We start from the raw sequence: 19459 nt of genomic DNA on the forward strand, positions 1-19459 counted from the left end.
GAGGTGGGGGTGTGGGGGATGGGGTTGTACAGAGCTGGAGTGGGCTAAAGAAGAACTTAAGAAAGAACATGAAGAAGGCATTTAGGACACTCTCAACACCTACAAATGCTCAATAAACATTTTCTCTTCATGTTTTTCCTTTCCTTTCCCCTCTTCCTCCCCATCTTGCCGGGGTTACAGAGGCAAAACAAGGGAGATTGGCTTACCTGACAGCAGCCCCATGTTGGAAACAGGAGAGATGGGAGCGGAAGTCATGACGATGAATTTGACCTGAGCCCCTGTGATCCTGGAAAGCAGGGAAGGTTAAGAAATCTCCTCACCCTTTGTGTTTGGGGAATTGGTTTACTGCAAAGACCCACCCTTCCCTATATGACTTAGATGAGGCTCATGGGAACCCCACTTGTTATCCTATGCCAAGGCCAGACATAGACATTCCAAATTCCCATTCTTGGCCTCAGAAATGATTAGATGAACTCTTTTGGCCCCACTGATCAATAAGGACAAAATGCAGTTAACCAAACTTTGGTTAAAATTCTTTCATTTCCTCAGGCCTCTGAACTTTGGCCCCCTCTCAGCGTGAGCCAGCATTTAGCCCCTCATCATGGTTACTTTTGGAAAAGAGGCTGGCCTCAGGGTAAAACATTCTCTGAACTGCTGCGTGGGACCCTTTCATCCCCCGTCGCCACATGGGTTCTTCCTAGCCTTGTATACTCTGCTCTACAAAAGAAAACTCCTTTTCCCTACACTCTTGAGATGCTTGCTGATTTTTGGACAGCGTTTTTATTGTAAAATTCCCTCTCCCCACTTTGCAATAATCCCTTCCAGTAAAACATACAATTTTTTTTTTTTTTGATAGAATGTTGTGAGAGACAGCTTCCAAGATGGCCCCAATGATCTCCACTCCTGGAATTCACTCTCTTGTATAATCCCCACCCCTTGAATGTGGGATGGACCTAGTACTTTGCATCTAATGAATAGAATACATGGCAAAAGCGATTGGCTGTCCCTTCTAAGATTAGGTTGCAAAAGACTCTGATTTCTGTCTTGCTTGCATTCTCTTTCTCTGGCTCTTCTTGGTTTGCTGGCTCTGATGAAACAAGCTGTCATGTTGGGGGGCTATGGAGACCTGTGGAGAGACACAAAGGGCCAGGAACTGGAAGTGGCCTCTGGCTAACAGCTGGGGAGAGGCTGAGGCCCTCAGTGCAATAGGCCTCAAAAAACCTGAATCTTGCCAACAACCTGATGAGCAGGATAGTTGTGAGTGAGCTTGGAAGTCAATACTTCCCCAGTCGAGCCTTAATATGACTACAGAACTGGGTTGCTATGGCATGAATATTTGTATCCCCCCAAGTTTATACATTGAAATCCTAACCCCCCCAAGGTGATGGTATTAGGTGGTAGGGACTTTGGGAGATAATTAGGACATGAGGGTGGAGCCTCCATGAATAGGATTAGTGCCCTTATAAAAGAGACTCCAGAGAGATTTTTCACCCCTTCTGCATGTGGAGCTACAGCAAAAAGATCAAAGTCTATGAACCAGGAAGTGGGTTCTTACCAGGCACCAAATGTGCTGGTGCCTTGATCTTGGACTTCACAGCCTTTTGAACTGTGAAAAACAAATTTCTGTGATTTATAAGCTACCTAGTCTGTCATGTGCTGTTATAGCAGCCCAAATGGACTAAGACATGAGTGATTCCTTCGTAGGGGAGCAAAATTTTTCATCCCAAAATGTCTCTTTGGCATGCAGATTATCTAGAGCTGAAAAGAGTCAAGGCTCAAAAGACTCAGGAAGAATCTTCCCTCTAACTGCCTAAAAGAATTTAGAGGGCCTGTCCTCAGAATAGAGCTAACACCAGAGATATCTGCAAAGAATATTGACCAGGTGTGGTGGTGGGGGGATACCCTAGGCAGGGCCTTGAGATCAGAGTCCACTCTGTGTCCCATTGTCTCTGCAGGGCCCAGCAAACATTTGTTTACCAAACATTTGCTTTTCCATCTCCATGTGAATTGCCTTCTTTCATTTTGAAGTCCCAAACCACTACCACCAACATCCTCTTTTGTCTTTAGCTGGAAATGGTATTTAAAGTGGTGGTTGCAGCCATTTTGGCAAGTTACTCAGTTTTCTTGGGTCTCTCCCATGTTAACATGTTATCAAACTTTTGTCTGATCTTCTCCTGTTAATCTGTCTCATGTCAACTGAATTCTTAGACCAGCCAGAAGAACCTAGAAGGGCAGAGAAAAATTTCTTCCTCCCCAAACCTGATTGCATCCTTGAGAGAGACCCTAAGCCAGAGGGCCAGCTAAGCCACACTTGAATTCCTGACCCACAGAAACTGTGTGGTAATAAATGTATTAAGCCACCAAATATTGGGGGTAATTTGTTATACAGCAATAGATAACTAATGCAAAGTTGATGATGGGAGCCCTCCACAGAGGTCTAGGATCTGAGGGAAAAAATCAGCCTCTTACAGGTGGTTCCTGAGTATCTGCAAGAAGGGTAGACCAAGCATGACAATTAAGTGATAAGAGATTGAAAACACAGACAATGGCCAGACCATATCTTACAATAGAACTCTGCAGCTACCAGCCCAGGAAGCTCAATCACAACTTTTGCATGATTGTCCCAGAATGGTGAATTTTTGGCCAATGATGACCAGCTTTCTTATTTTTTGCTCTTACTTTCAACTCAGGACCAAGCATAAAAAGCCAAATATGTTCCCTAAGTCAGTTACATAGATGTTCCCCCTTCTGGAACTCCCTCTTCCCCATGCCAACAAACTCCAATCAAAATATCCAATCCTGAAGTTTTTTTTATGTTTTGCTTATGTTTTTGTTGTTGTTATAGAGCTTTCCCACTCCCTGCTTGCCTTTGAATCTCTGCCAAATGGCAAGTGATGGTGGCTGACTCCCTGGTTATAGCAACCTTGCAGCCTCTGTTTGTTCTTATTGGGGAGGTCTTTGTTTATTTCCACAATACCCTCTTCCTCCACTCACGTGTTCTGCTACCTACTACTGGGCACCTGTTCTAGACGACACTGCGGAAATGTAGGAGCAGTAACCAAGGTGTCTAATAACCAGCCATATTCCCTCTCCTCACTCTATATGTTAGCACTCATTATGGGTTATCTTGTGATCAATTGCTCAGTGACTGCAGCCTTTAATTTATTCAGATTAGATGGGGAGGGTATTGATAGAATGAATTAAAACTTCCTTTTCTTCCTCATTCCAGAGCTCAAAAGAGAAACATAGGTTCAGAATGAAGTTATGGGGCCCTCATGGCCAGACAATGAGAGAAAACTCTGAATTGTAACCAGGGTGGGGAGGAATAATCACTATCCATAACCTGAGTTATTGTTTTCTGAGAAATATGCCAAAAGAAGGAATTTGAACTTCTCTAATTTCCCACTTTAGGAATAGGAAAGTCTAAAGAAAGAAATGACTCTGGGTGGTGTTAAATATCTTTCATTTCAGATAACTTTGGGGGGAAAAAACATCTGCAGCTCAGAGTGAAAAACCCTGCACCCACTGTTCTTCAATCTTCCCAGCATTTGACTGCCCCAAAGCTCCCTTGCTCCACTCCCTTCCTTCATAGCAGAGCCAGAAGGTAAGAAGACCAGAGTGTATCACACAGTTCTGTTAAGCCAGATAAAGCCACTGACAGTCATCAAATGCCTGTAACTATGGAATTCTAATGTCCAACACGGGTACTAGGGATTGATTATTCTGAAGGGAGGGTTAGGCGGGTATTTGAGGTGTGAAAGAGAGAGCACTATGAGAAGAAAAGAGAAGAAAAAGTTAGGAAATAGCTTGTATTTTGAAGCTCCAGACAAATAAGGTATTTTTTTTAAGAATGTCTTTTTTTTCTGGTTTTGCTTTATTTTTTTTCTAAAAATTGAAGTATGATTAATTTACAATGTTTCAGGTGTACAGCAAATTGATCCATATATATATATATATATACACATATAAATAACAAAAGTTATATATATGTACATATACATATATATATAACTTTTTCAGATTTTTTTTCCATTATAGGTTATTACAAAATATTCACTATCCTTCCCTGTGCTGTACAGTAGGTCCTCATTCTTTATCTGTTTTATATATAGTAGTCTGTACCTGCTAATCCTAAATTCCCAACTTATCCCTCCTCCCTCTTTCCCCTTTGGTAACCATAAGTTTGTTTTCTATGTCTGTGAGTCTGTTTCTGTTCCATAACTAAGTTCACTTGTGTCATATTTTTAGATTCCACAAATAAGTGATATAATATTTGTCTTTCTCTAGGTAAGTAGTTTTAGAATTGAGTAGAACTGTAGGACACCCCAGCTGATGTTGGAGAACTGCTTGGTGGTATGGAAAAAACTCCACACACATTGAAATTGGGTCCAGAATAAGTAAGGTCATATTATATTGCTTCACTATGATACAAGAACCTTAAAATATATAATATACTTCAATTTTTCCCCTTCTAGCCTTTATACTATTGTTGTCATACATTTTACTTTTGCATATATTACAAATCCCACATTACATTTATTATTTTGTTTGAACAGTTGATACTACTCTTTCAAGGAGACAAATAATTTTTAAAGCTCTTACATATCCTACTCATGTAGTTAATCTTTCCAGTGTTCCACATCCCTTTGTATAGATCTACATTTCAATTTATCATTTTCCTTTTGCTTGTTTAATATTTTTTATTGTGTGGGCCTGCTAGTGATGAATTCTTTCAGACTTTGTATATTTAAAAAATCTTTATTTTGTCTTCATTTTAAAAAGATATTACATTAGCCTTCTGTGGCTGCCCTAAGAAAATAACCAGGTTGGTGTCTTAAACAACAGAAATTTATCCTCCCCCCCACTCCCCCAGTTCTAGAGGGCAGAAGTCCAAGATCAAGGTGTTGGCAGGTTACATTTCTCCTGAGGCCTCTCTGCCTTCTCACTGTGTTCTCACATAGTTGTCCCTCAGATTGCATCTGTGTCCTAATCTCTTCTTATGACACCAATTATTACATTGGATTAGGGCCCATCCATATGACCTCATTTTGTTTTAATTATATCTTAAAAGCCCTATCTGCAAATATGATGACATTCTGAGCTGATGAGGATTTAGAACTTCAACATATGAATTGGTAGGGGGGTGCACAAGTCAACCCAAAACAAATATTTTTTCTAGGTATAGAATTGTAGGTTGATATTTTTCTTTCAGTACTTTAAATATGTTGCTCCACTATCATCTCACTTGCATTGTTTCCTATGAGAAATACGCTGTCATCCTTAATTTTGTTCCTCTGAATATATTGAATCTCTTTTCCTTTGGCTGTTAAGATTTCTCTTTAATCAAGATTTTGAGCAACTTTCTTATGATTTGCTTTGGTATTGTCACCATGTTTCTTGTGCTGGGGATTCACTGAGGTTCTTGGATCTAAGGGTTTATCATTTTGGTCTGAAGCAGAAGTGGTCTTCTTTTAGGACTCTTCATAGAAATAGAATTGTGGCTCAAAAGATTTGAAAATTTTAAATTTTGGTGCTTTATACCAATTTACCATCCATAAAATGTCAACCAATTTACATCCCCACCAGCATACAGTATCATATTCTTTTTAATAATTGTCAGTCTAATTGGTTAAAAAAGTTCTCTTTGTTTTAATTTGCATTTCTTTCATTACCCATGGAAACAAGCCTTTGTTCATGTTTATTGATCCTATTTTTTTCATTTTTCTTCATTCATTCAGTCATTTGAGCTTCTACTATTCACCAGGAAATATTTTATGTGCTGGAGACACTGCAATAAACAAGAGACAGGGGGTTCTTCCCTCATGAAACTTGCCTTCTAATGGGAGTGGAGGGAGATAGAGTGTACATGCACACGCACACACACACACACACACACACTCACTCACACACACATACAATTTCAGATATTGATACAAGCTATGAAAAAATAAGACAAGATGATGTGGTGAAGAATGACTTGGGATAGGGACTTTCCTATATTATAGGGTAATTGCAGAAGATTTCTTTGAAGATGTGATATTTGAACTATAACCCAAATTATGCAAAGATATGGGACAAAAACATAACAGAAAGAGGAAACAGCAAGTGTAAATGTTCTGAGGCAGGGATGAGTTTAGTTCATTTGAGAACTAGAAGAAATCCCATGTGGCTAGACAATGGTTAGCAGGAGAGAAAGTTTTAGGAGCTGAGCTCAGAGAGCTAGGCAGCAGAAGATCTGTAGCGCCTATAAAGCCATAGGAAGGAGTTTATATTTTATTTTAAATGTGAATTACCTATACAAATCCTTTGCCCATATTTCAATTGGAGTGGTCATATTTTTAAACTGATTTTTGAAAATTGGATATTAACATCTATGCATCTGTGTCGTAAATATTTTCCTCTATTTTTCATTTGTCTTTTAATTTTGTGTGCAGTGTTTTTAAAGATCCCTTTCCCTTTCTTTTTTTATTTTGCTTTTTAAAAATATTAGTAAATCTATGAATCTTTTACTTTATAGCTACTGGTTTCAGAAAGTTCTTCTCACCAAAATTATTACAATACTCACTCAAATTTTCATCTTATTCACACATCATCAATTTTTCAGTTATTTTTAAAAATTATTAAGTCATGTGCAAGACAAATATTTCTGCCCCACCTCTGAGTCTCCGTGGAGGGACCAAGCCTGAGAAATGGGTTAGAACTGGGTGATGTTTTACCTCTTACTTAATAATGAAAACATAGTAACATATATTACTTAATGTCTTGCTGTGGCTATTTTGATGTTCTTGGGGTGGGGGTAGGGACGCACTGACTTATGTCCACAGAGGATAAACTCTAAACTTAGCCATTGGTGTGAAATGGGCCCCTTCTGTCTGCTTCCCTTAGTCCCATCTATAATTGGCTTCCTAGAGCTCTCTGCTAAGGCACTAGAATCCACCCCAGGGAAAACTCCTCCTTCCTTAAACTTCACCCTTGAATTGAAGTAATCAGAGCCTGGTAACTTCTAGGTTCTTCTTCAGCAAAGCAGGAGTCAGAGGACTTGAGCCCAGCAGTTTCAGTGGCTATTCTGGGATTGGGAATCACAGCCCCTGTCTCTATAGACAGATGCAGAGCTCAAAAAGGTTGGGATGAATTTAAATTTTTTGCTTTTTCATTGCTGGTGCCAACTATTAGCCTCTCTACTCATGAAATGTCCTGGCCGTGAAAAAAAATCCTCTCTCAATTTTTTGAATCTCACCCTTGAGTGAATTTTGATCCTCTGGAAAGTCTCCACTGACCACACGGCTAAGGCTACCCAAGCTGCCTGGGCTGTGAATTTGGAGAGCAGGATGTGCGGAGCAGCTGCCCAGGCTTCATATTTTGGCCAGAATGCTCCCACTAGCCCAGGGGTTTGAGTTTCTAAACTCCTAGCAGGTGGCAAAGCCCTAATGTTAATCAACTCAATGGTTTATATTTGAAGCATTTTAATTCCGAAATTGCTTTCTCACATTTTCTCTCTTTTCCTCCAGTTTCAAAGGAAAAAGTAGCCCACTTCCTTCCAAGGACAATTTTTGTGTTTATAGCCTAGTTCACCCACCCTCCTTGAACTAATCTCTCCCAGTTCTTCTGTCCTCCACTAGCACTTTATGTTTTTCTTACAAACATGCTCCCCAATTCTCAAAATGTTCCCTCAAGCTTTCTACTCCTTTAAAGTATCATCTAAATTAGCCACTTCCCCCTAACCCTCTCTGAGTCCCTTGTATGTTTCCCTCCTAACAATTGTCTTATTTGTAGTTATTTTAATTTATATTGTTTACTCATATTTTTACTGTATTCCCTAATTACTATATAAGTTCCCTAAGGACCGGAAATATGTTTCCCCTGCTCATTATTGTATCTGTGGAAATAAATGAAGACCAACCAGATGAGAACAAGCAAAGGCTGTTTATTAAGAGCTTGCAAGGGAGTCAGCCACCATGACTTGAATTTTGACAGAGCCTAAAAAGAGGCAGAAGACTGGAAAAAGTAGAAGGCTTCAGGTATGCCCCGATTGCAGGCTGTTAGTATGGGGATGCTATAGGCATGCTAGCTAGAAATGAGGCATTGATGTAATTGGTTAGAGAAGACACTTTGGCTTTCTCCAGTTGGTCTTAAGTTGGAAATAGGGGCCAAAAATAGACATGCTATCAGTGATTAATCAAGTCTGGCCATTTAGGGCTGATTGTTAGAAGGGTTATTATTTGGCTTCCTAGACTTGCTGTTATAGAAAATAGTTTGACTTCTTGGGCTGACTATCACAGACAGTAGTTTGGCTTCCAGGCTGGTTGCTACGGGCTATGGGGCAGAATCCTAGTTTTATATACAGTCTAGTCATCGTTCATTTGCATATTTAGTCCTTCAGTCCCCAGGACCAGCAGTGTCAGGCACAGACTAATAACTCAATAGTCATTTATGAATTAATTAATATATGATGGCAACTCAGAATATGACATTGCCCCTCTGAGATACAGTTGTTTGCATTTCTCTCCTACCCCTAGTTTCTGCTTCCTCTCCCTTCACTAGCCTCTATTTGTAAGCAGCTCTTTTGCAGGAAACTGCCCTCAGTAGGAAACCCCTTTTCTTGTCACTTTAGCAAAGCTACGTTGTAACTAACTTTTAAATCAGGCACCCCCATGCTCTACAAATCCCTGGCCCGAGGATACCTTTCAAATATTGATCACACAATACTTTGCCTAAACTATTGGTTCTTTCCATAGATCAAAGAAGTAGAAATTAATAAGTAATTAACAGATGATCGGATCTCTTCCCTAGCTTCCCCTTCGGTAATCTTGTAACAAACTGTGTAAACAAGATAGCATCTAAAGAAAGACCACAAGAAGTTGACAAGTTTGCATGCAGTGGGAGATAATGAAGAATCTGACCCCCTATCTCAATGATTAACTGACATTATTTCCCTTTTCGCTTTAAAAACTTTCATGGCTGAGCAGAATATTCAGAGTTGTTATTGGGGGTACATGAGTACGCCTTCTCCCCAGATTGCCAGCTTTCTGATGGAAAGCAACTTTCCTGTCTACCAACACTTGCCTCTCTCTTTGGGTATTGATTTTCAAGTGGTGAGCAGCTGGACCTGAGTTCGGTAAAAATTTCATCTGTCATCTTCCAACAGTAGGTAAGTTAGAGACTCTCCACAAGTGTTTTGTTTTCCTCTCTACATTTTTCTTAGAACACTTCTACTTCCACAGTTTCAAATAACACTTCCAGGAAAGTGATTCCAAAATTCTGGTCTCCAGCCCGGACCTCTCTCATGCACCCTAAGTCAATTATTTGGTGGACATCTCCACGCTGACATCCCACCAGCATCTCCAAGCCTATCAGCAACACCTCCTCCCTGGGAAGTCCTCTCTCTTCCTCCAGATTTTTCCATGTGGTTCATTTGTGGCAAAAGCATTACTGAAAGTGATTTCTGATTCTGTGGGAAGGTAAATCTGAGGATTGACTGGAGCAGAACAGCGGGAAGGATGGAAAATGAAAAATGGATGATTGGTTTTGTTGGCAGGAACACTGCCCCCATGGCATGCAAGAAGAGGCTGGACACTCAAGCTGTCTCAAGGGCTGGAGCTGGGAAATATGATCCAATTTGAAAGACACCAGCCTGGGACAACAGAAGAGTCTCCAAATCTTGGTCCCCCAATAGCAAAAGCAATGGGACATTGGGGAGTACCTAAAGAAGCAGTCCTTTTTGTGGAGTGGGTCAGTGGGGATGGGGTGGGGAGAAGACTGGGCAGGGACACAGTAGAAGAGGAGTGGGAAAGGTGGTCACCCTATTCAAGCAGCAGAGGGGTGGTCTGGGAACAAAATCTCAGGGCGTGAATGTCAGGCTACAGGGACTTCTGCAATCAGGAAGGGGTCTTACTGAGGAGAGTTATTTAGGAAGGAATCTTAAAGCAAGGGATGCATACAAAAGAGGGTCATTTTGTTTTGTTTTTCACCTGCTACCTAGGACTCCCCAGCATTCTGAGGAAGCACTTGAATAGAGTTTGATGTTCCCATAGTGGAAAAGTGACTGGGTTGCATCCAGTAGAAGGAATGCCCTCTGCCATCTCCCTTCCCACCCAAGACCTAGCATAGCCTAGGCTGCAGAAAGGACCTCTTACAAACAGGAGCATCAGAATCGAGTTACCCAAAGCTGTCAGTTCCTTTGAGATAGTTCTCTCTCTTCCACATTTCATCTTATACCACTCTGTGTTACTGTATACAGAAGTATGGTCCAAATTCCTCTAGGTGCTATCTTCCTAATAGTTCCTGAACCTATACCTTTCTGTTCCACCATCTCTCCTATACCCTGACCTAATGCCTCCTAGAGCATTACTCACAATTAAGTTCCTATCACCTGCATTTCTTATCTCATCCCCCACCTAAAAATTCATCCCACACATGGTCCTCAGCCTCCTAGCCTTCAGTTTGTCCCCCTTTTTGGTCTGCTCTTTACATACAGTTAGTCTCCAAATCTTTTAAAAAAATCAGTGAGATCTTTTTAAAAATCTGCGCTGCTACTGCTTATCAAAGGTGAAATGACTAACTGGGACCTCGCTAAAATGATTGTTTATTTCTAAGTGTTCTCTTACTAAGAGAGTGTGAAGGAAACCATCAGTGAACAAGAGATTTCAACAAATATTTAGAAGATGAAAAGTACAGGAAGGCACATCAAGGGGGCCAGGGGTTGCCAGAGGAGGAGGGGGAGGAGGCAGCTGCAGCAGAAGGAGCTGACCTGTCCAGCAGAACCTCCGAGAGGCTGTGTGAGTGGGCAGGCACTGGGGGCAGAGAGAGAAAGGCTACGGGTTCCCTCCTGTGATCTCTGCCGAAATCTAAAGCTCAGGCAACCCAACTTTAACCCCTCGGGTTGGAGGATCCTGGAAGAGGTTCTCTCTAAAATTTAACTTAATTCTGGATAGTGCTGAAGTTTTACTTATGATGAAATATCTGAGGCTGGCGCCCCAGAAAGAACTATCCTTATTCCAGCATTTGAGGGGATCTGCACTTCAGCATAGCTCCTGCCAACTCAGGCTTGAGAGAGTGCAAATGGACAATGGCCAGATGTATATAAAAATAGAATTCTAACCCATTATCTGCAGTAATCAGCCCAGAAAGCCAGCCCATTATCCGTGAGTCATAGTGATAAGAAGAAAGACGACTATCTTTGCAACCAGCCCAGGAAGCCAAACAATAATCCCTCTAACAGTCAGCTCCACGTAGCCAGGACTTGATTACTAACTAACAGCTTCTCTGACTTTTCTCTCTGCTTTCAAAGGAGGACCAGCCAGAGAAAGTGAAATATGCGCCTGTAACCACTCCCCAGAGGCCCTGCTTTGTTAGCCCACCTTCAGCTTCCCCATGCCAGCAGCCTCTCATCAGGGCACACCTGAAGCCTTCTCTCTCTTCCATTCTAAAACTTTCTCCTTTGAGTCTCTGCCAAAACGCAAGTAATGGTGGTTGATTCCCTTGCTATAGCAAGCTCTGAATAAAGAGCCTTGCTCATTCTTATTTGGTGGGTCTTCACTTATTTTCACACTCTGAAGCAAAGCCTTCCCGTCAATGAGCCCGTCCCATGTACCAGAACTCCCCATCAGCTTTGCTAGTCAGGGGAAAGAAGACCCATATATACAACCATGGAGGACACCTGTACCGGTTGGCTAGAAAAATCAACCTGGTGCCTCATTCTGAAATACGGACCCACAGCCAAGGTCACCAAACACAGAGAAAATCAGCAGCACATAGGAGATGAAGAGAAACAGGTTGACCTTGGAGAAAACAGGTCATTCAGAGACTAGAAACAAGCTTTAAAAAAATTCTAATTAGATCTTCAGTGAGATTTAAGAAGATATTGTATCCCTAAAACCAAAAGCAGCAGGCTGTAAAGAACAAGGGAATTAAAAAAAAAAAAAAAAGTCTCCTGGAAATTAAAAATGGATTGCCAAAATTAAAAAGATTGGAAGACTAACTTGAAAAACTAACAGAACAGAGAGAGAGAAAAAAAGTCTGAACGTGTGGCAGAAAGATAAGCCACCTTTTGTAACTATTTCAGAGCTAAATCCAGCAATGGCTAGAAGTGGGTGCCTCTGGGCAGGGGCCCTGGGGCCAAGGGGCTGGCTGGCTGGGGCTCTGGGGCTCTGTCTCTGTTAGAGATCCTTTGACCTATGTGTTTTAGCCAAGTGTGTGGATGCTCTAATTAAAGCAAGCAATCTAACTGCAAATCTGACAGTTCCACTCCACTACTTGAAACCCAGCACTGCTCCCAACCACATATGGGGAGACAGATCAGTCTCTCTCCTGATCACGACCTGCCAGAAGCCAGCCTCCCCTCCATCCATTCTCTACGCCTGCCCCAGCCCCACTCAGTGACATACCAGGTCATTATAAGCCCTATGAGCTGGGACCCTGGGGTCAGACTTACCTGGTTTCAAACCCATATGCTTCTGTCCTAACTTGAAAAGTGGGGGCACAAGGGGTACAAGAGTACTTCTCAAGGCTTTTGTGAGAATCAAAGGAACTAAGGCATGTGAGGCGCTTAGCCGGGCCCCAGGCACAGAGTAATCAATAAATAGTAACAGTTACTAGCGCTCCCAGAAATAGTCTTCTTTCAACCCTACTTTGACTAATTTTTATATTTATACCTAAAAATAGTAAAACAAAACAAAACAAAAATAACCCTCATTAAACTCTCAGCTTTATTACCAAAGACACACTCTCAGACACTTAATTCAGTCCTCAATTCTTAAGAGATTTTACTTATACATATTTTTGAAGACACTATTGATTGACTGAAGAGCAATTGAAGGTTCTGCCTCACACAGTTCATGCCTTGGGGACCCAGCTGGGTTTGATCTCACAAATCCTTCCTGTTCTCAGTGAAGTGACCCTTGTTCACCGGAACTCAAGCCTTACCCTCTTCATGGGACCTTCCTAGGACTGCCGGCATTCCTGCAGACTGAAGTGCTTTTGTCACCACTGCTGCTGTCTGCCTCCTTCTCCAGACTCTGAGCACCTCACTTGCAGGCTTCTCCTCGTCGTTTTTAGAACTCGAGTGCCCTGCCTATATCGGGCTTGGGCTTTGCCCAGGGAATGAGCACGTTCAAGGTGAGTGTGGGAAGGACAGGGGTGGAGCTGGATGGCTTTTCTAACTCAAATGCAGACATATTAGAAAACTCTCTTCATTCAAGAAAGCTTTGTGGAAAGGCACCATCTATGCTGAGGAGCTGCTGGGCTTCAGGCTCCTGAAGGTTCTGAGTGGGTCTGCCGGTTCACTTATAGAAGAGAAGTGATGACTGCCTCTGCGTCTCTTCTCTGGTTCGTTTCTGACTCTTTTCCCTCGGTCTTTAGGACATGGCACTGCCTGAGAAGCACAGTCTGTATCCCAACAAACAGTGGAACTGCCTTTTCCCTTTTTCTTTTCTTAGGTTAAAATCATCTGGTCTAGCTTTCTCATTCCTTCCAGCAGAGAGGGCAACCATGACGGTCTTAAATGAAGGTCAACAGACTTGCCAAAAGTATAGAGAAAGTGGTAAAGACATTAGAACTTGGGCTTCCATCATTTCAGGCCAGTGTGTTGTGATTCTGGGATTAAAAAGAAGAGGGAAAGCCCAAAGCACTTGAGGCAGCTGCTTCCATCTCAGTACCCAAAATAGAGCTGATGGTCTAGGTGGCCCCATGATTGCCTTGGCTTTGGGTCTTTCTTATGGTGTGTTGCTTACTGAAGAAAAGGGAGTATTGAAAGCACTCCCACCAGGGAGGTGTTGTGAGGATACAACGAGAGGGCCTGGCACTGTTTGAACATTTATCATCATTAGGAAAGTAACAACCAACTTGGAGACTTCAGTGCGGTGAACAAACCAGCTCCTGCTTCTTGCAGCCCAACCCCTGACCATGGAGCTAGGACAGAGTGCGTCACGCAGAAGGAAAGGTCGACGGCTATTTTGTTGGAGACACCATCGTGGGATGGGAAGCCAGGGCAGTCACCATCAGCTCTTCCGGGTAGGGGGTGGGCATGAACTGGATGAGAAGGGCCTGGAGTCCCACATCAGAGCCCCCATCCTTAAGACAGGAGGGGATGGTCACCTATGCCTTCCAGGCCAGAAGGGCGGAGCAGAACCGGAGTCTGTGCTGCCGTCTGTGCTGCTCATTTAAGGGAGGTCCTGAGGACGTAGGCTGCCACGGCCCGGCTAGCCCACAGCTGGGGGAGCACAGGAGTACGTGTGGAAGTCAGGGGGCTCTCAGGAAAGGAGTGGCAGGAACAGAGAGAAGGCCAGGAGCGCGTAGGAGAGCTCCCAGGACCGGGCAGGGCTGGCGAAGAGGCGGGCCACCACGGCATTGGGGTTGCCCCGGAGGGGCTCGAACCACTTCTGCAGACACCGCCCGCTGGGCCTGTGCTCCGGGCTCGCCTTGAAGGAGTTGCTCCAGATCTTCTCACACAGGTCCGCCGGGGTGGGGAAGTAATGTGGGAAAGGGTGGCAGAGGGCCTTCTTGGGGCAGCGGTGCTTCCCTGAGGGTAGATCCAGGCACAGCCAGCTTACCCGCTCCTGCCCGCACAGCCCCGTCATTTGCCCCGGGGAAGCACAGGGGCTTGTACCTGCCCTCGGTGGGGGGGCCTCCCAGGCCCTGCTTAGCATTACTTACCCCGACTCCAGGTCCAGCCGCTGTGCCAGTTGGATTTGCAGGTGTAGGATGTGAGGCAGTCAGCCCACCACTGCTCACAGTCCTCCCAGCACAGGGGTGCATCCAGAATCCGCTCCGCCTGTCCACTCGGGTCCACCTGGACGCAGGTGTAGCAAGAAGCAAGAATTACAATAGCGCCAATTTGAAGACTATCAGTAGCTACAGTGGTACTTGAGTCAGGTACCATCGGATCGTATTCTCTTACAAAGTCACTGGACATTATTTTACAAATGAGAACAATAAGCTGAGTTAGTTTGTACACAGCTCTACAAACAGAAGATGTGACTCAAATAGTCCCTCCATCCTACTGTTCTCCTGTGACCACTCCCCCCCGCATGCCGTTCTCTAGGGCCAGAGGTGGCTTCCTCTCCATCCCTTTCCGCAACTCTGATTCCGCTCTTGTCCGCAGGAGGACAGCATCTCCTGTTCCTGCTCACATCCTGGAGCTCACGCTCTTAGAGACAGGGCACTGATGGACGTGCCTCCTGCCCCCGCCCCCTGCCCACCCCCTCCCCCAGCCCACTTCTTCCCACCTGCTGGATCCAAGGCCCCAGGTTGGGGGAGCACTCATAGAAGCAGATGGCCTGGAGGAAGTGCTTCTGACAGTCTGGCATCATCAATCCGCAGTGAACCAAGCTGAAGTTGTAGAGCAGGGACACGTCCAGGTGGGCTTCCCAGCTTGTGTTGGCTGTGCAGCAGGCATTGTCCTTCCAGGGGCTGCACTGAAGGTGGGTGAAGAAGCAAAAGGCATGTGGAGAAGGGGCAGGGGGTTGTTGAGCGTCTGGGTCAGAAAGGTAAAAATGTCCCCTAGCAGAGGACCCAGCAAGAGGGTTGCCTTTAGGCCAGAAACCCCTGGAGAGAAAGAATGCTGATAACTTGTTAATATTCACACCCAGAGGGTGACTGCACACTGGCCTCCCTGCCACAGACGGCGAGTCCCCTAGGGACGTGGCTTTCAGGGTCTCAGATCCTGGGGGCCAGTAGCGGGGGGGGGTCCCCTGAGACCCAGGGGAATATGGGTTCGCACTGGAGGAGGGACCCGCAGCTGACAAGGGCTCACAGGTACACGCCAGCCCTGCTCCTCCTCCCTCCTCCCTGTCAGTCAATTGCCTTTAGGAACTTGGGGAGCGGTCCCTTAAGTCTTACTTCTTTCCAGGGCCTGCTAGTGGGAGGGCAGAGGAACCCAGGCTTGTTGGAATCTAGACTGAATGTTGACGCGTCCCTGGGATCACCATCTGCCCCTGTTCTCTGAGTGGCCGTGCAGTTCAGGGACGAAAATGGAATCATTCCATAATTACAGTCTCAAAAGGTCACAGCCCCCTCCAGTGGCCTTCGTCCACATCCCAACCGAGGGAACCAAACGAGTCAAGATGGATAGGGGTTCCGAAGCCATCGTGGCCTCCGTGTCCCTTCCCTGATCTGCCTAAGCAGCCCCCGCCCCCCATGCCAGGTCTGGCCTCCGTACCTCCTCGTAGAGCTTGTCCTCCGGGCCAGGCTCTGGCTTGTGGGGCTCGGCCTTCATGCAGACATTGAGCAGCTCGTGCCCAGCCCACGGGGGCGGGACGGCCCACAACCCCAGCAGGAGCTGCCACCAGCACCCCATGGCCCGCCGTAGAGAGGAGCCCCGCCTGTGATGGAGAGAACCCCTCACTCCACGCCCTCCGCCGTCCCTGGGAGCAAGCATGGGCTTCAAGCCTCCCTCAAGCGACCATGACACGGGCTGCGTCTAGAACCTTTATCTGAGGCAGCGCCATAAGATGTCCACTGAGGTCGGTCACTCACCCCCAACAACCTACAGATGCAGAAGCTGAGGCCGGGGAGGGGAAGAGATCAGCCCCAAGGTGAAGGAGGGTCTGGGTAGAATGGTTCCAGCTTTCCCTGGGGGAACTTTCCCTGGCCCTGCTCATGCAGAGGCAGCCTTTTTACTCAGTGACACACGGGCTGGGAACTCAGAGCTCTGATGTTGAGTGAGTAACTGAAAAAAGGTGAGTGACCGGATTCCACATGGGGCCGAAGGTGCAGTGGGACTGGGTGGTGTGACACATGCAGTCCTGGAGTGCCAACCTAAGCCTAACTCTGGCCCCTCTGAAAGGTCCACACGCGCCCACAGCTCCTCAAGCATCTGGCCTCCTCCTCAGTTCCCTCTGGCCAGAGTGCTTTTCCCGAGAGCAGTCGTCCACCTCCACCCAACTCAAACCCAACCTGAGCACAAGGCTGGGGCAGCCAGGAGCTCAGAGCCTTGCTGGCATCTCAGAGCCGGGGGGTGTGCCCAGGCGTGAGCCGCCTTGAGTCTTCCACATCCCAAGCTTGATCCCCGTTATGGGATTGAGGAGCCTGGCCTTTCCCCTTGACATTTGCTGTGCACGGTTTCCCACTCTGCCCTGGGTAGTCCTCACAATGGGAGAGAGTGGAGAGAGAAACAAACAAAAAGGGCAGGAGTGCACCGTGCCCCGAGCACCCCATCCCTTAGGAAACAGGGCTCCCTCAGCCTTCCCCCACCCGGGAGTGCAGGCCCCACGCCTCTCAGGAACCAGCTGTGGGCCCCTCACGATGAAACTGAAGGCTTGTGGCTCAGCTTCATCTGAGAGCCTCAAACATCAGGGTGAGGGGGAGACCCTAGTTCCACCTTCTGAGCCCATCTTTGAGTCTAAATCTAAGGCTGATCTCTCCCTGCAGCACAGACGCGGCCATGGAGTATTTCAAGGAATCGGGTGTGTCAGGTGAAGAGAGGAGAGACACTGCCTCTTCTAGCTTTTCTTCATACTCACTTTCAAAGCAGGAGCCACGCTCTCCCACCTCCAGAGACTGTGAGGCTGAGGAGACGCCTCTGATCCTGTCTATTTATTACCCCTCCGGTTCCTGTTGGGCCCAGGTGCAGGAGCAGAGCTCCAGGTGCCTCCCGTTAACAGCATCCGTCTTACTCACGGGTAGGGGCCTCCTGTTGCTGGAGCCAGGAGGGTTTCACTTTCCCAGAGAAACAGACCCCATAGGGGGTAAGATCCCGTACTCTTTAGTTAGCTACCGAGTTCTGCTCGCAGCTCTGCTGCTTGCTAGCTGGCAGACTGAGAAAATGACTTAAACTCTCTGTCAGTTTCACTTTCTGTAGAAAGGGCTGTTATGGTGGGATTGTTGGGGAAAAGAAATGAAAGAGAAGGTTCCTGAAAAGGACTTGACATCAAGCCTGGCAAAGATATGTCTAAATGGTTTTTACTCTCATGCTTTTAACCTATGAAGCCTTTCTCTCTGAGCCCTATTCCCTGCCATGGACCACCTGGCTGGTAACGGTAGCAACGTCCTCTTTCAGCCCACAGGAGCCAGGCTTCCTGCTGCAGTGAAGACTCAGCAGCCCAGTGATGCGGAGATGAAGTGGGGCCTTGGGGACCCACAGATTTAAATGTATGTCCAAAGCCAAAGCAAACAAAACCAAAAAAGTCCCTCCAAATCCAGGAAATGGTCTCCATTAGCATGCAGGGACCTCTGCCCTGTGGGAGATTCAGCAGTGATGAACTTCACAGCTAAGGAGAGGCCAGAAACTTGGCCAGGACTCTTAGAAAAGTCCCAAAGATGATGAAAATTCTGGAAAAGGAGCCAATTTTTTTGCCTGTTTCTTGTAACAATTTCCCTCTCCAAAGGAGAAGTGGCCAAAGTCACTGGCATTTTCTCAACGCACAGGAAATTGAAACACAACAATGAAAGCATTTTATAATTGAAGAAAGCACACTCTGTTCAGCTACACAGGTGATGTGCAGACGTGAGCTAATCATCATGCTGGAAAGTTACATTCTCTACACCTGGGTTATCGCAGCCACTGAGTTTCGAGGGCCATGAAGGACGTAGGTGCCGGGCTGGGGCCTTCTGTATATGGTCTGGCTTACTTCTCACAGTGACCCTCTGAGTGAACACCCTCTCCCATTTTACATGTGGGGAAACTGAGGCTCAGCTGTGGAGTGGCAGAGCTAGGGTCTGAACTCAGGTAGGCACAACCCCATACCTGGTGCCTGAGGACCAGGGGAGAGGGAGACCTCCAGGACGGGAAGGGTAGATGCTGTCTGGGTCTCCAGTTAAGTCTGTTTATTTTATTTTATTTTTTTAATTTTATTTTATTTTTAAAGATTTTTTTGATGACCATTTTTTAAAAAAGTCTATTAAATTTGTTACAATATTGCTTCTGTTTTATGTTTGGATTTTTGGCTGCAAGGCATGTGGGATCTTAGCTCCCCGATCAGGGGTTGAACCTGCACCCCCTGCATTGGAAGGTGAAGTCTTCACCACTGGACCACCAGGGAAGTCCCTCAAGTCTGTTAAAAAAAAAAAAAACAAAAAAAGTCAAATTCCTTAATCAGATTGTGTTGGGAGACATGTGTGGGCTTTATCTGAGAACGGCGATGCAATGATTACAGCTCAGCCTCCCGTGTTCCTGCCTTAAACAAAGTCAGGGGTCTCCTTTTTTAGGGTCTGGTACCAAGCAGCCCCGGTCTCTCCCTGTGGCATCCATTCGGCAGGGGAAGAGCAGGTGTGTGTGTTTTGTTGAAGGCATCACAAGTATTCAGGAGGCCCTAAGCCTTGACGAGGTAAGAGAGTTTGGGTTTAACATGAATCGTCAGATGGCTGTGGACGTGGCCGGGACAGAAATCCAGCAATGAACCGCAGCAGTAATTACTGAAATGGAAAAACAGTTCCTCTGGTAAACGTCCTTCACACGGAGGGATGGAGGACGTGGAGGAACATGCCAGCGGTCCCCGGGACAAGGCCGTAGGAAATGAGCTGAAAT

At 45.6% G+C, this 19459-nt stretch overlaps 1 protein-coding gene across 1 annotated transcript; it reads right to left on the minus strand.

The window, feature by feature from the left end:
- Positions 1–14246: 14246 nt before the first annotated feature.
- Positions 14247–16291, minus strand: IZUMO1R (IZUMO1 receptor, JUNO). Its single transcript, XM_057750971.1, has 4 exons — positions 16154–16291; positions 15195–15410; positions 14650–14785; positions 14247–14515 (listed from the first exon to the last, which is right to left on the minus strand). The coding sequence occupies exons 1-4, from the start codon at positions 16289–16291 to the stop codon at positions 14247–14249; spliced, it is 759 nt and encodes a 252-aa protein (XP_057606954.1).
- Between the last annotated feature and the right edge of the window lie 3168 nt (positions 16292–19459).

The sequence above is a fragment of the Hippopotamus amphibius genome, chromosome 9 (genome assembly GCF_030028045.1).
Source record: "Hippopotamus amphibius kiboko isolate mHipAmp2 chromosome 9, mHipAmp2.hap2, whole genome shotgun sequence".
NCBI classification, from domain to species: domain Eukaryota; kingdom Metazoa; phylum Chordata; class Mammalia; order Artiodactyla; family Hippopotamidae; genus Hippopotamus; species Hippopotamus amphibius.